This window comes from Hydra vulgaris, chromosome 04, assembly GCF_038396675.1.
Source record: "Hydra vulgaris chromosome 04, alternate assembly HydraT2T_AEP".
Lineage (NCBI taxonomy): Eukaryota > Metazoa > Cnidaria > Hydrozoa > Anthoathecata > Hydridae > Hydra > Hydra vulgaris.
In genome coordinates, this window is record NC_088923.1 from 13,109,159 (window position 1) to 13,127,282 (window position 18,124).

General features: G+C 28.5%; 1 protein-coding gene and 1 long non-coding RNA gene across 2 annotated transcripts; both read left to right on the forward strand.

The window, feature by feature from the left end:
* Positions 1 to 345: 345 nt before the first annotated feature.
* LOC136079580 (uncharacterized) lies at positions 346 to 4,122 on the forward strand. The gene is given in 6 exon segments (XM_065795493.1): positions 346 to 1,920; positions 2,110 to 2,322; positions 2,400 to 3,421; positions 3,611 to 3,800; positions 3,886 to 3,922; positions 4,081 to 4,122. Coding segments are annotated over 3 exon segments (2,754 nt in total). The 5' UTR covers positions 346 to 371; the 3' UTR covers positions 3,392 to 3,421; positions 3,611 to 3,800; positions 3,886 to 3,922; positions 4,081 to 4,122.
* Positions 4,123 to 15,829: 11,707 nt separating this feature from the next.
* LOC136078991 (uncharacterized) lies at positions 15,830 to 16,779 on the forward strand. The gene is made up of 3 exons (XR_010637842.1): positions 15,830 to 15,999; positions 16,198 to 16,488; positions 16,632 to 16,779. It is a non-coding gene; the product is annotated as an uncharacterized LOC136078991 (long non-coding RNA).
* Positions 16,780 to 18,124: the final 1,345 nt, after the last annotated feature.

Here is an 18,124-nt window from a genome sequence, read left to right on the forward strand (position 1 = left end):
TACTTATTAAGAATTAAATTTAAAAATAAATTTATCATAATAAAAAGGATATGCAAGTTGGTTATGATAAGTGAGTGAGATATCACTCATAGACTATCATAATACAATGTCATCAGTATCATAACATAATTGATAGATTATAGGTGATATATCACGAGATGATAACCATATGGTTATAAAGCTTATAATTATTATCATGATAAATTATTTTAAACCATTGGTAAAGTTAACTCATGATTGATTAAATTCAATATTTATTGTATACAAATGATATCAATTAAATGTTTTTGCTTAAAACAGAAGCAAGTAACCAATTTTCCAAAATTCTTTTTTCATTTTAGAAATAACTCTATGTGACATTGTATGGTATTATGGGTCCCAAAAAGAATATGTGTGTGTTTCGTGGTGCAGCAAAAAACCATTTAGAATCAAACTTTGCATTGCCTTTGCAGGTAGATAACAATTGTAAAAATGGGCATATTCTGTTTGTATTCATCAACAATAATGAATCACATCAATTAACTATTGAGCAAGTCAATAAACTTTATGGCTTCAATATTTGCTATAGTCAAACCAAATTTCTTATTAATGTATCAAAAAAATGGGCTTGCAATTTTTTAAGAGATTCGAAACGTTTTGTTGACTTCTGCAACGAGCCTTTCATTTGTCAAGCAACAACATTGCCAGCAACACAATCATTTCAGTCAACCCCAAATTCAAGTAAAATTGTTTCATCTTTGTCAGTTGCCTCATCTCCTAAGCATAATAATATTTTGTCTTTGCCAAATACAAGAAGTCCGTTGTTATCCAGGTTAAGAGCTGACCAGTTGACACCAAGAAAAAAACTTTTTAAACGGAGATTAAGTGTTTTTGCGACTGAAATTGCTACCGAAAAACAAAAGCATAGAGAGGATGTAAAGGTGTTAAAAGAAAAAATTAAAACAAGGCCAAGATTAAAACATCTCAAAGAGGCTATTGCTCGCAAAGAAAAGACGATTCGAAGTTTGCGGAATAAATTAAAAGTCCAGCGTCTAAACTTACAGCTGAATAAGCTTCAAATTTCAAATTTTCGTTTAAAAAAATCCACCTAAACAAAGCTGTCTACTGAAGAAGTTATCTTACGTCAACAACTTGCTGACAAGAATGTAGAGATTAGTGTCCTGCAAAATGATATGCTTATTTTACAGGAAAAGATAGAGCAAATGCAGCAGAAAATACAAAGCACCAGATGTAAAAAAGTTTACTCATTTGATCTTAGGGCACTTATCTATGACATGCTGGAATGTCAAGTTCCTACACACAGTGTGCCCCAACTTCTTCATAAAGTTGGAGAATATTTTGGGTATAGATTTAGTGACATTCCGCATCGCAAAACTGTGGAGCAGATGATGCGCGAGCTGGGTATTATTTCAGAACTCCAGGCTGCTGAGATAGCATTCTCAACAAAAAATTTGACTCTTGGTTTTGATGCCACAACCCAGGAGGGTGTTCATGTTAATGTTGTGCACTTAACAACTGAATCTTCATGCTTGGTTGTAGCCATTGATCAGCTTGCTGGTGGTACAGCTTATGACTATATGAGTCATATTACAAAGTCTGTGGATAATCTTGCTAAGTTGTATAGTGACTTTTACTAGGAACAATATACTGATGTACGAAGCACCATTATCAGCAACATAACTAACACAATGAGTGACAGAGTGACAGTGAACCATGCAACTGTAACAAAGTTAAACACTTTTTGGCAGAAATCTCTTAATGAACTGAATTGTCACCTTCACCCATTGGATACAATCACTTCTGCTTGCAAGTCGTCACTACAAGCTTTGGAAACTTCAAAAGGGAAGCTTTTTGGTAAAGATTGTTTTGCAGCAAACATTGTTGTTCAGTTAAATAAACTCCGTTACAAAGATGGTAAAGGTAAATAAATATGCTAAACTCTTATCATATTTTTACTATAATGATGTTTTCTTGATATTTTGAATTATTTTATTTCAAGTTTTTATTTTGAATTTAAATCTGAACATAATAAATGTGTTAACATACTTGTTTCAAATTTGCAAATAATTTCTTTGCATTGCACTTTTGGTTTTAATTTTATTTTTATAGGTGATCCAAAAGGCTTTGTCACCTTTTTGGACGAGCATGGTCTTCCTAGAGGACTTATACCACGCTATAGGGGAAATCGGTTGCACATACTTTTTCATACGTGTGGAATTTTAATACATCACTACCATAAACTTCAGAGTTTTCTTTTTTCTGGAGTAGTGTTATGTGGAGGACTGAGAAATAGTCTTTTCCAAGACTTCACATCTGAAACAGGTTAGATGTTATGATGGATTAATAATTAAAATATTTGGTTCTAATTTTTTTTTATGGCATATTTTATTTAATTTTAGGTATACGCGAGATGTGTGCCCTAGGTTTAATTGGAAAGTTAGTGACTGGTCCCTGGATGAAAAAATTCTATGTTGTACCAGGACTTGACTACTTGTCTGGCATCCAAGTGATCAAAAATGTTTGCAATGCACTTGTTGAAAGCAGCACAAAGGCTCTTTCCCTTATTCACAGAAAAACAGACTTTTTTGGAGGTGATCTCAATGATCCAGTTTTTCAATCACTTATAGAATTTTGCCCAAGGACTGACGAAATGAGGGACGCATCAGCCAGCTGTCTAAATGCTATCATTAGTGTTATTAAGCGTCAGTATGAGCGACAGTTTACTATGACCTTAACTGACCAACTCAAGTCCCAGACGTTATCAGCACGTCCACATAATATTGACTGTGAAGAACTTGTGGGTATGTTTAGTGCTGCAAAGCAAAAATCTCCTAATGCCACAATTTGTTATTTGTCATCAAAAATTTGCGCATGCAAGAATAAGACAACTGATTTTCTTTCTAAAAAACCAACTGATATACAAAATAAATTGATAGCCTGGTCTATCTCCTCAGCAGGTAAAAAGCGCTTAGCAAACATACAATGCCATGAAGAAATGAAGGCAGAATTGATTAAACGCATGGGTAAAAAGATTCAAAATAAGGAAGAGAAAGAAAGAAGAAAAGTGGAAAAAATATTAAAAAAATGCATGCCTCTACAGGTAAAACAACTCTTCCCAGATCTGGAAAATAATGAAACTGCAGATATTGAAGACATTCTCAATGGAGATGCTGTTGGAAGAGGTATATGCCACATGTGGTATGATGCTGACACAAAAAGCCAAAATATGTACTATGGCAGGCTTCTTAGCATTAAAAAAAAAAATAATGCTTTCTATATAGTTTCCTATTGGAAACCAAATGAAAACGAGGACGATGATGCTGTTGAATACGATATGAGCAAATATCAATTATCTGCAGACATCATAAGCGGTGATTTGATGTTATCATAAGCAAATTGTGTGCAAATAGGTAGTAAAAAGGTATATGTTACTGTAAATAATAACATAATTTATATACTTGCATTAATAGATTTCATTTACAGATGTGGATCTTTTTATTAGATCTATTTTACTCTTTCACCCCCCCCCCCCATCCTCTCCTTTTTTTGTATGCTTATAAAAAGATATTTTTTTAAATTCATTAATTGTATATATCAGTTTTTATTTCAGGTAGTTGGGTAGTTACCAATATCTAATAATGTTGATTTGGTTGCAAAGTGAGCACCATTTACATGAACACCCTCCTGGGAAACAGGAAAGCTCACTTAAAGTTAAACTTAACTATTTACTTGACTTGTCACAAATATGTTGATGATGATGTTGGTGATACACAGATGCTAATGCATTAACAAGACAAAATGTTAGTGTTAAGTCATTTTATTTAACCAATATCAACCTTAGACATATTTTATATTTTAAACTATTTTAATGTATTTTATTTCAAGTATTATGGTGAGTAGTTGCTCAAGAAAACATTAAAAGGTTGGCTTTTTTTATTCATCAATGATTTTTCTATTTAAATAGTAAAATGTGTTATACATCAGGAGTTCTTATTATATTGATTTAATAGTTTTAATTGATTCCTTTATGGTTTGGTTATAATAAGATCATTATTTTTTTAACTTTTATTTTTATGTCAGCAAACATTGAGGGATCAACTTGCTTCTACAGATGTTTCTATTTAATGGTAAATTATGTTATGCATCAGAAGTTAAGTTATTTTGATTTATTTTTACTCTAGAGCTTACTTAGATATATTTTTATTTATCATTGCAAGGTTTCAACTAAGAGCTTGTAGAGTTTTGTTTCTATGAATGTTGATGTCTTAATAAGACAAGAAAATAGTTAGATTATATTTATATATATATTATTTAGATTATATTTATTAGTGCAGTAGTAACAGTTAGGTATTTATTAATCAGGATATTTGACTTCTTTTGCCTTGATGATTGTGTATTATATTTTTTCAGAGATCTATTTTATTTTAGATACCGTTTAATAGTGTTTAATCTATGGACTAAAGAATCGACTTTTTATCTCTTAGGATGTCAATGATCAATGGCAAAAGGAAAATTTGCGCCTTGTTCGCATTATGAAGTATAAATATTTACACACAAAAAAGGCTATTTTCATAGCCACAATTCTGTTAAAAACATTATTAAGCAAATGGGAAAATAATTGTTTAAGTGTAATTTTTTTTTATTTACTAATTATATTTACAAGCAAATAACTATTTACATTTGAATGGCGTATTTATGTTATTGGAGTAGAATAGTAATCTATTTTAGAAGAGGGGTATATATCGAAAGAGATATTGAAACTACTTATCTTAATATTTGACATAATATATTTCCGCTTATTGTATGATAAGGTCAGTGTCGTAGTGCCGCAAGTGCAATTGCGTAAGTCCCACTATTTTTTAAGGCCCCACCAATAATAAATACACGTCTGTTTTTTTTATAACAAGTTTTTTTATAAGAAGGTAATTCAAAAATTTTTGTGGAACGGGGTAACATTTTTAAACTATAACTGCAGTGAAAAGGGGGCAGAAATAAAAATATCAGATAGTCCAGTGACACGTTTTTCCTATATTTTATATATTTTATACTATAAAATATATAGAATAGATAGGATAAAGCGTTTTACTGGTAAATATTTTTGTTTTCAAAATGTACGCAATATTATTATAATCGTTTTTATATGATGTTCGCAATATTTGCTATATACCTATGTAAATTGATTTTTAAATTTTTTTATATAAGAAATATTATTTTAGTTAAAAAAATTATTGTTATCGCTACTTCAGTAGAATTTCAATAAATATTCAAACCCGAAGAAAATACTGCGCGAGTTTGCAACAAAGTTTTATTACAAAACTACCGTTAACCGAACGTGAAATTATGAAGTTGGTCGCAGTTTTCTTAAGTAATCCTTGTAGTTAAATTTTGATACTAAAAGTAGCATAACTTTTTATACAATCGTTCTTTTTTTATGAAATTTTCGCCATTTTAATACTAATTTAAAGCTCTTTCCAATGATATATAATAGTCTTATATATAAATAGTTTAAAATTTTTATGTGCGTACCTATATTATCCTCTAAAAAGTTAAAAACGTGATAAAATCTCCTCTTTAACCCCTTTTTTTTGTTTTTTCATTTCTTGATGGTTGCATAATATTCAAAATTCATGGTCTGCAAAACTGGTTAATGTCTGAAATGAGGATTGGGCTGTAAAAAATCTTAAAAAACTTTTAGCAAATCAATGTCATCTAACATAAAAAATGACGTTGTCGACCCCTGTCAGGGTTTGGACATTTTGTGAGGATTTTTTTTATAGGTTTAACGTCCAGTTATGTGGAAACATGGACGTTAAACCTATAAATAAAATCCTCTAAAATTCTCTATTTCTATTCAAAATTTTGTAGTTTTGCAAAAACAATTCTCTAAATTAAATGCAAAATCTCCCACTAAAATCCTCTAATATCTTCTTTTTCTTATAAAATTTTTATGTGGCCACCCTTGTAGATACAATTACAGCGAATAATAGTGTACTTTGGGAAAATTCCTTATTCAGGAATGCCTTATATTGTTGTTTCTAATGAAGTTTTAGATTGTCACCATGGGTTTGACAGAAATGTTTCAAAAAAGTATGATTAGAAAAAAATAAAAAAAGATATGATGTGACTAAAAATTTGCTTATAATGGTGCTGTTTATGATGACACTCTATTGAATGACATTATTGATTAATCTTAGTGGTGGTCCTATTTCCATGTCTATCACTCTTTCATCTTTGTCCATTATTTAAAAGTCTAGTTTGTTTGTTTTCTATCCTTAGTTTGAAACTTTGGTTCGGACATGCACTGGTGGAGAAAATATTAAAAATAAATTTTGTTTAATTTTATTTAGTAAATCACTAGACTTGGGTCTGAATTATCACCTCCCCCCTAGTAAATCATTAAAGTTGCTTATGAATTATACTCTGCCCCTTGTAAATCATTCAATATGAGATGTATGTTAATGGTGTTGAATGACAATGATAGAATTGATATAACTGTTATTATTATGTAGCTATATATCTTTTGTACTGCAATTGAAATTTCTAGAGCTTTTGATATATAAGTTGTAGGATTATTTCTTTAATTTAGGAACATTGGAAAAAGGTTACTGTCAATCTTACTTTAATTAGTATATTTATTGTCCAAAATATAGTAATTTTAATTTAAGGATATAGTAATGTTAATTTATATATTTTGTCAAGTTTAAACTTCAACTTTTTTATTTTTGCTATTTCTTTATTTGTTTTATTTTATAAACTGGTATTATATATTATATATTTTTATTAAAAGGATTATATTTTATTTGAATTTAAAAATGTCTTCGTATTATATTCTTTTTTCCCTTTTTTTTTTAGTTCGTACTTGAGGTTCTGCCCTTCTTCATTATTTTAAATTAATTGCTCTACTGTTGAAATATGGTTTAAATTTAGTAAATTTTCATGATTTAAAATTTACTTTATTGATCATTTGCCAACAGTTTAGGTTGTAAAATTCTATTTAATATAAGGTAAGAATAACTTTGTTCTCTGGTAATACCACTAAACGTTTTGTGATTATCAATATGTTAGTTTTTGTTTAACTTTATTTTTGTGTAACTGTATTTGTCATGGCTTTTCATGGCTTGTAATGATATTGTTCATAAATGTGTTTGTCATGGCAACAATATTTTTTTTTTTTTTTTGGTGGTATAAAATTAAAAAAATATATGATTTTAAAATTGTTTTTTGTTTAATAATAATAATAATAATAATAATTCATTTATTTCATACAACAAGTACAATACAAGGTCACTAGTAAAACAAAACAAAAAAAAGTCAATTAACAATTCATACGCAGTTCATATTCATACATAATTCATACGCAGTTAACTTATTACTGCGCAGGTGACAAGCTGATTTTTAAAACTATGTCTGCAGTTAAGCAGTAAAGTATCGAGAGTAGGCAGGCCTAGCTCCATAAACATATTTTTAGCACTTGAGTACTTGTCATAGCCAAAAAATATTTTAGCACATTTCTTGTAACAAGATTATAGATTTACACTATAGTTAAGCCAAAGAGCAGCATCGTAAACGAAAATGATTTGAATGTAATATACATCCTAAACCTACAGGTACATTTTGTAATTTATTGTGCCAACTTAATATAACTACTTTAGATTACTTGCAAAGTTGCTAAGCATTTCTTAATAGCACAATCACTAAAGACCAGTTTTGTAAATTGGATACTACTATAGCTTATTTAAAAATTTAGGTAAGCTATTAGCTAAATAAATTTAAAAATATCTTTGTAGAAGTTAAAGTTTTTCCGGTTACGGAAATTTAAAAAAATATATATTCTTTTTGTACTTATAGAGAATTTTTATGTTCACCCTTTTTGAATGGTTCTGTCAGTGAATGAAGTATACAAAATTTTGTTTACAGACTTGCTTTTCCTTGCAGGGGCTATGTTCATCAAGGTTTGTAATGTTTCGTATTCTTATTTAAAGGAAAGAAAATTGCTTTAATATTTGTTTTTGATGAATGAATTTCTTAAAAAAAATTATATCTACTCTTCCGATGTATCAAATTTATTACAGGTCTTAAGCGTTCATATTATACAAACTAATTTTAGACTAAAAGAATCGGACAGTACTGTATAAATAAATTAAAACCAAAAAAAAAAAAATTAAACATAAAAAACAAATAATTTCATGAAACCATTTAAAGTAAATTAAATGTAAAATGACTAATATTTCCATTAAAGCATGTTAGTTAAATTTAATTAAATATAAGCTAAATATAAAACGAACAGCTGCACCACACTATATAAACATAATTTAAGTATAAACAAAAGCTAAAAGGAATAATTTCAATAAATTGTTTAAAATAAAAATAAATATAAACTAAAAAACAAAACAAGTACCATCACTAGAATAAAATAAACTTAATATAAAATGGATATTTATAGTATACCATTTTTATTTTAAATAGTAAAAGAATAAGTACAATAAAATATATTAATTTGCATATAAACTGAATATAAAATTAGTATCTTAAATAGCCCATGTAAACATAAATATAAAACGAAGAACCGCATTAAAACATATTGACTAAACGAAAATTAAACATAACACAAACAACTTTCTCTAACCATGTCAATAATACAATATTTAACCAGATCATGAACCACATCAGATCACAGTATCCATACCATCTGTGAGCCATCCATGATACGCATGTTTAATATGGCTATGATTCAAAAATCAAAGTCTTTACGAACATGCAGATTAATACAAACTAAGATATTAAATGACATATAAGACTTTTAGAACACTACAAACACAAAACACAATAGTTTACACAAACTTACAGAACACTCAAACAAAACTTACTTAATTCTAACTTAAACGATACTTGCTTAACTCTTACTTAATCACTGAATAATACTCTCCTCTTAAACACCACCTCTCAATACTGGACACCTGTCCAAATATTATAGTTTATCTAGCACTCCCTTGCCCTTACACAACACATTTCTTCCTGCTCTTAAGACTATTACAGTCTGATGATTCCATATAAGTGGTGGAGCTTTAATAGCTTCCACTGCGAAACAATAGCAGAATGAACTTGCTTTCTTGATGTTAGCACTAGCCCCATTCAATACCTAAAAATCTCTTCTGCTTGATCAAAAAGTTCTTAGAGATCCACACTTTGCAAGATATTTTGATGAAATGTCACGCTAAGAGCATGGGTGTACACTAATGTACTTGTAGACCACAAATGATATTTGATGGCTTCATATCACAGGAAAAAGCAAAGAGAAGTTCTTCAAGGTTTAGCAGATCAAAAACTTGCTTGATATTGCTATAGTTTTCCTGGAGATCTGCAGAAATGGCAATCAGTAACTGATGCTTAACACCAGAATCTATGGCCAGAGATTGGGTGAGAAGTCGTTTTGATAGCAAAGATTGTGAAGATGAATCTTTTTCCATGATTACAAAGTTTACTTTTAGAAAACCACCACCACCATCCACTCCCAGTTTCATAATGTAGTTATTGCAGAGGGTTCTAGTTTCAAGAACTTGCTGACAAGTGAACTTTCAAGTCTTTTCAGTGACAAATGAACTTTCAAGTCTTTTCAGTGAATGACAAGTTTATCCACCTGATTTGTGTCCTTGTTATTGCAACTTTTATCCAAGTTTTGGTAAAATGACTTTCAAGTTTTTTGCTCAACTGATTAAACATAGAGAGCAAGTTCATCCGACTCAATCCATCCAAGTCAATCCGACTTGGAACAACTTGATTTAGTAATAAAACCAGCTTTTTCGCGCCAGAGTTGGACAGCTCTGTGTTGTGTTACAAATAAACCTGACCTTTTGCTCTCAGTTCTGGTTCTTCTTTAAAAAGCCTTCTTGCTCTTGTCGGTGAATGTTGGAAATAGTTCAGAGATTTTACATTATTATAGACTTAAAATGTGAAGCTAAAACTTTAAATATCTAATACAATGCTAAGTGGTAGAACTGGAATAGGGTGGCCACCTATTCCCTTAGGTCTACAAAGACAAACTGTTCCATAGGTGAAGTTTCTTTTATGGCAATGACTGGTGCTGCAGCTCTTTTATCTACCACCTGTCCTTTAACACAACTTACTAAATTCTTCACTTTATTCATTGCTTCGGAAGAAAGAATTTATGAAAGAAAATGTTAACACTTTTTTACAACTTTGTTGGTTCTTATTTTCGATAATCAATGTCATTAATTATGATTTAATCTACAAGGTTAATTGACTTCTCACCCTCAATTAATTATTTTCAGAAGATCCTTTCTTTTTTTGATTAAACATTGCAAACTGTAAATATCATTTTGGTTTACATATAAAAATGTTTGTACATTTATGCATTGCGAATTTTGATATATATACCAGCTCAATTATTTTAATTCTACTTTATTTACAAAAAATGGTTTATCTAGTGGTAATTTCATCAGTTGACCGCCAATTAGGTAAAGTAGATAAAAAAATAAATAATAAAAAAATAAGCAGTAAAAAAAATAATTTAAAAAAATATTATTATATATATATATATATATATATATATATATATATATATATATATATATATTACATAAATACATACTACAAAGTTAAAAAATTTATTCAAATTTAATATTTAATAAGCATATCATAACATAAGAGAATATTAAAATTTACTTGTTTATAGATTAGGATTCATTTTGTTCTACAGCTAGAGCAAGACCACATGTTATTACTGCTCAAAATGGAGTCTGGAACACTTTCGCGCTTTCTGTTATGTAACATTAGGCAAGTTTTGCATTATATCATGTGTCTAATATAATGATATTCAATTTATTTATTATATATATATATATATATATATATATATATATATATATATATATATATATATATATATATATATATATATATGTCATATTACATAATAGGTCTACATAAAGTTACTGATGATATCACACTGCATAAGCTAAAGCAAAAGGTTTAGGCAGGTATTATCATATAAATGATATTTATGTAGGAAAATATGTATAACAACTTATTAACTTGATAACTAAATAACTAAATAACTTGATAACTAAATAACTTGATACGGTGGTGTCAAAACCATCCTGGAAGAACAGAAGATTTTCAATATAAACTCCTTTGAATGGCATCCACGACTTGCAAAATTTGAAAGTGGAAAAGATCTCATTACATTTTCCTTCAAGCACAAGAGAACATGACTTCTAAATTGCTTTTGGTCAAACCAAATATTTTCAACAGGGTGTTTGTTGTTTGATAAAATAAATTTAACAAAAGCCAGCGAAAACAAACCACAATCTACCATATCCTTCTTGCTGCTGCACTAGTAAAATATTTACTTTGATCATAGATTCATCATAATTTTAAAGAGAACATATTCGGCTCTGTTTATCTATTAATAAATTTCCTTGAAAGTTACTGTCAAGTACATATATTTCTCCATATTTAGAACCATATGTGCTGAGAGCATGCCAATGGTAATGCCCATTATAAATGATTTGAACAAATGATTGTGAACATAGTGCCTTGAAAAAAAAATTTTGTTTCAAAATTTGATCTTCAAGCCCATTTTATGATAAATGATTATGAAATTGGATTTACAAGCCCATTTTATGATAAACATTTTTTTATTAAGTTTTGGAAATAATGTATAACACTATCTGATAACATTTGATTAAGATATCTTCGACATCCTCAGTTGAAAGTAGTGGAAAGATTGGTAGTGCACATTTAGTGTTGTTTAAAGAGGATTTATTTCAAATGTTGTAGAACATGTTGTTAGTAGAAATGTAGAAATGCTATTAGTATAAATCTTGCATCCCCTGTAATTGGATCATCTGTAATAATACATTCTTGTATTGGTGCTTCAGAAGCAATGCAATCAATTTTGATGTTAGATACTGAGCTTAATAAATCATTATTCTTACCTACTCGAGGTGAAGGCTTTTTTTAACAATAAGCATATCAACTGTTATATAATAATTTTTGGTTAACGGGTGATGCGAAAGTTATCGGACAAATCCTAATTTCATTATTTGAGCATAATAATTAGTTTTTGTGGTTTTATGCGTAGGCATAAATGTTCTATAAAATATAAACTTGATTATTTGAAACACAATTATTTAAAATGAGGTTAAATGCAGCTGAACAAGAATCTTTTCAAAAGCGACTAAAAATGTTTTTTTTTTAACGAATTAACAAGACTTGTCAACATTCATAAAGGGGTCAGCCAGAGAAAAATAGGTATTAAATTTAGTGTAAATCAATTGACAATTAGTCGTCATTTAAAAAAAATGAATATTAAATATAGAAAACGTGAAAATACTCCAAAATACACTATAGAACAACAAATAAAGGCAAAGAAAAGAAGCAGGAAACTAGTTAACCAACTCTATAACACAAAATCGCTTCTAGTCATCGATGACGAAAAATACTTTTGTTTTGCAGGGGACATCATGCCTGCAAATTCTGGATACTACACAAACAACAAAAAGACATGCCCAGAAAGTGTTCGTTTTATAGGAAAAGAGAAATTTCCAAAAAAATTATTAATGTGGATAGCCATATCTGACCGTGGTATGTCCGAGCCATTGTTTCGCACTTCCAAGGCTGTAGCGATCAATTCATCAATCTATATTAATGAATGTTTAGAAAAATGACTTCTTCCATTTATTCACAAGTATCATGGAGACTTTAACTATTTATTTTGGCCAGATTTAGCAAGTTCTCATTATTCTAAAGATTCGCTAAATTGGATGGACCAATATGCCTATTACGTTGATAAAGAATCCAATCCCCCAAATGTGCCTCAAGCACGACCAATTAAAATTTTTTAGGGACATTTGGCACAGAAGGTTTACGAGGGAGATAGGCAAGCTTCAACAGAGCAAGTTTTGATTGATCGCATTAAACTAAAACTACAAGAAATTGATTTAAACTTTTTACAGTCGCATATGAAAGGCGTCAGAGCAAAATTGAGATCAAATGCAGATGGTGGTGTTTTTTCATATAAAAAATCATATATTTTTATTAAAAGATAAATGCTTTATTTAAAAAAAAAAAAATTGTAGTTTGTTTTTTTATTTATAAATAAGTTATTGACGTTTTTATTTTGTCCGATAACTTCCGCATCACCCGTTACATAAACATGAGCACTTTCTGTTCTAACTAGTAAGCCTTTATCTTTTTTTCTTGCATGATTTAAATTTTCTAAAACATTTGACAGCGTTTCACAAGTAAAAAAAAAAAATATTGTTGCCATGACAAACACATTTATGAACAATATCATTACAAGCCATGAAAAGCCATGACAAATACAGTTACACAAAAATAAAGTTAAACAAAAACTAACATATTGATAATCACAAAACGTTTAGTGGTATTACCAGAGAACAAAGTTATTCTTACCTTATATTAAATAGAATTTTACAACCTAAACTGTTGGCAAATGATCAATAAAGTAAATTTTAAATCATGAAAATTTACTAAATTTAAACCATATTTCAACAGTAGAGCAATTAATTTAAAATAATGAAGAAGGGCAGAACCTCAAGTACGAACTAAAAAAAAAAGGGAAAAAAGAATATAATACGAAGACATTTTTAAATTCAAATAAAATATAATCCTTTTAATAAAAATATATAATATATAATACCAGTTTATAAAATAAAACAAATAAAGAAATAGCAAAAATAAAAAAGTTGAAGTTTAAACTTGACAAAATATATAAATTAACATTACTATATCCTTAAATTAAAATTACTATATTTTGGACAATAAATATACTAATTAAAGTAAGATTGACAGTAACCTTTTTCCAATGTTCCTAAATTAAAGAAATAATCCTACAACTTATATATCAAAAGCTCTAGAAATTTCAATTGCAGTACAAAAGATATATAGCTACATAATAATAACAGTTATATCAATTCTATCATTGTCATTCAACACCATTAACATACATCTCATATTGAATGATTTACAAGGGGCAGAGTATAATTCATAAGCAACTTTAATGATTTACTAGGGGGGAGGTGTCTTCCTTGGTCCCTTGGAGGCTCAAGATATTGGGAGTTCACTGTATTTGTATGTTGCTTAACAATGTTCTTTACTACTATTTATTTAATACTTACTATTTTTTACATATTACTGTTCTTAAAATTTATTTTATTTTATATTGCAAGTGTTAATTAATATTAAATATACCATTTGTATAATTTAAGTTTTCTAAGTAATAATAACTGCATTACTGATTTCTACAATAATTAATAGTTCAAAATGATAAAGGCTATTGTTGTCAGGTATCTTGGTGAAAGAAAAACTGTTCTTGCTAGTAATAGCAATATTGCAGACTTTTTAAATAATGGTAAGCTTATTTTTTAATGCACATTCTTGTTTATTCAACCTTCATTTTTTTTAAATCAATCTTCAAGTTCTTCACAGTTCATTTTTGTCTTCATAATATTCAAAATATTACATATGCTAAAAACAATGATTGAGCTATTTAATTTAAAATTATACTTATTTAGCTTCTAAGAAGTTTGGTGACAGTGATATAAGTGGCATCATGTGGAATGGATGTGAAGTTGATTCTGAAACATTTGTTGCCATTTTAAATGAACAAAATCTGGAAGTGGAAGTTTTATCCTTAGCAAAAAATAATGAGCTCAGCATTTTTGTTCAAAGTTGAAAGAGATTTTCTTCTGGTAAAGCTGTTTTTTCTGATGTAGATAGTCACTCTGATTCTGTTTTTTATCTTGTTCTAATTGTAGTTTTCAAACAAGTAAACAATATGTAATGATATCACATCTTAAATTACATGGTCATGAAGGTTTAGTTGTATGTGAAAACTGTTTTTCAAAATTTAAAAGTGTTTAAGGTATATAGATATTACATTTCAATTATTAAATATATATAATAATGCTGCTAATTCAACTATTTTCTTGGTCCCTTGGAGGCTCAAGATATTGGGAGTTCGCTGTATTTGTATGTTGCTTAACAATGTTCTTTACTACTATAATATTTTATAAACTTGTTGCTCCCATATTAAGGGCTGGGTGGACCCAAAAATTAAAGTTTTTTTGTTCCCAAGCTTCAATCACCCCAATTCTTTGCAAAACATTCTTTTTTGATATAAGAATAAACATACAAAAGTTTGGAGTTCACACAATGCCTGTTAGTGTCAAGACTCAAACATCTAAAAATCCAGTGTACACCACTGACTTTAGTGGTTGTAAATGTTTTATTTTGTCAATTTTCACAAGATGAAACTAAATGTTTTTTATTATTCCTTTTATGTTTTTAATATTGACATTGATAATAAATTTTTAGATTAAAAGAATCCCTTTTGATGGTGAAATTAAACAAACTCTTATTGATTTTTTTCCACCTCACATAAAACTTTTTCTGAGCAGCAAATTTTCTATCGAAGATAAGGTGATATCTAGAGAGCTAATGTCTTGTTTATTAGCTTTTTGTTGTTCGCATGTACCTAATCATAGTAATATCAAAAATAGAATATTGTTATGAAAAATATTTTTTAAATAAGTTAAAGTCTACTTGCATTTCTTTATATCCTTCTTAAAGCCATAAATGGGTAAGAATCACGTCTTTGATACTATAATTATTTTTTTTATTAAAATTTGTAATATTTATTATTTTAATATACTTTTTTGATCTCCTTCCTTTTCCATTGTTTTTATATTTTACAGATTTTCAAATTTGTTGCTGCATACATAAATTGTTTGATTCAATTTATTTAATTTTCTAATTTTCTGTTAGGATTTCTTGTTCAAAAAGTTGCCTAATAATTATCGACCAAAGACAATTTAGTAAATGTCAAAGTTTAAAGGAAAAGTGATTTCCTCATTTTTCTGTTGTAAATAGTTCCATCAATAATAGCAGCCGAGCAGTAAATCTAATTTTGTCCGAATAATTGTAGATAAAGAACAGCTATTACAAGATGTTGTAGTAAGATTTTTTCTGTGTTTATAAATTTTTGTATAAAAATGATTTCTAATTCTAATATCAGAAATTATAGTCTAATTAAGTAAACTTAGATGCAAAAAATTTAAAAATATTATAATTAATATTAAGTGTCAACTCGTTACTTTATTTTATTAAATAGCTATAAAATAAAGAATCTAAATAACTTTTTCTTTCACCTAGAATGAATTTAATAAGAAAAAGCCATCACTTTCAACACTGTCTATTCTAAACAGACATCTTTTTAATAACGAGACGTATAGTGTATTTCCAATAAGAGTTACATATGCTCCTGAACTGATGCTGGAAGAAGCGATTCGTTTGTACCCTATTTTTAAAGACTCGTCTCTTAAGATTCAAAAGATGTTGGTTTGGATTTCTCCTGATTCGCAAACCCATACTGAAAGTTTAATGCTGCTCCAGAAATCACTTATTTCTAAGAAGACAACTGATAAGTTGTTTATGAAAGTTGATGTAAGTTTTATTAATTTTTTTTATTTGGTATTAAGCCAATTCTATAAAATATAAACTTAACATTGATTCAAATCCATTTAATGTAATAATAATAGTTTTTTTTTAATGGTTGCAATACTTATTTTGTATTTATAATATTTTAGTGTGATTCAATACATGAATACTTAAGAGTGCCAAGCTTGTATGGTCCACAAGTTATCTATAATAAAACGGAATATGGAGTAAGGAGTCGTAGAGGTGTCGAGATGGATGTTTAGCCCTTAATCAGTACATGTGAAATGGTGGTTGTTTTGATGTCCGTTTATTATTTGCTAGATTTGACATATCCATCTTGTTTTAGGCAGCTTCTAGGTTTTTTTCAAGATACATCTAAAAAATGCATTTTTCTTTTGCAATCTTTTCACAGCAATGTGAAGTATTTTTGAATTAATAAATGTTAATAAGTTAATTTCTTTAATTATTTTGTAAATAATTTTCACGATAATGAAACATAATTTAAAATGAATATATAAGGAAATTAAACTGCATAAATTTGTTTTATTTTTTAATTTAACTTTTATAAACATAAAAAATGTTCAAGGTTAGTTTGTTTGTTTATTTAGCAGTTTCTGCTATTAATCATGCGTTTCAAAAAACCTACTTTAAAATAAATAATTATAATTTGACATAACGGGTAACATAACGGATAAATACCCGTTATATCAGGTTTTAAACATAACGGTACAATACGCGTTATATAACGGGAGTTTTCCTCTCACATAACGGCTAATTAGCGTTATGTAACCGTTATGTTCAAGGTAATTTTGCTATGAAAAAACATAACGCTAAAACCGTTATGTTATTTTCATACATATTAAGTATTAAACATAACGGCAATTAACCGTTATGTGCGAGGAAAACTCCCGTTATGTTTTTTAAAAATATAACGGGTTTTTTATTTACTGTGTATATGATGCTGTTGCTTACTTTAATATTGGAGCAAAAGCATCATTTGATATTTTTAAAGAACTGAACATGGAACCAGGCTTTCATATGATTGCAGGATGCAAAGTATTAAATAATGAATGAAAAAGAAATGCTGAATATCGAAAAAAACCCTGATAATAAGTCAAGACGGCAATTTTTACGTGCCAAAAAGTTGAAAAAAAAAAGACAAAATAATTGAAAAAGATGGTGACTTGTATGTGCCTGGTGGATTTTGATAATTTTGATTATTATTTTTTACCTATTTTATGAATAAAATATTACTGTATTTAATGTTTTTACTTTAATTCTCAGAATCGCAATTTGTGGACGCCGGCCAATATATTTGGAGAACGATATGATATTTTTTAATTAAATTTTCATGAAGTGTTGTCATATTATACTCTATGATATGAATGGAATGGATTTTATTTGAATTTAAAAAAAAAAGTTTTGGGTCAATAAAATGATAAAAAATTTGACCTTAAACTTTGATCGTCCTGTTGTGGTGATGAAAAAAATTATGAAAAATCTGTTCCACTCATATCATAGACCTGCCTTATAAAAACACTATGGTTCAGTATGGAAAGGTGGAAATGACTCATTTTCTTTGTATTTTGGCCGGCGTAAAGTCATTTTTTGGTCATTTTGTTGTTACCATGGCAACAATATG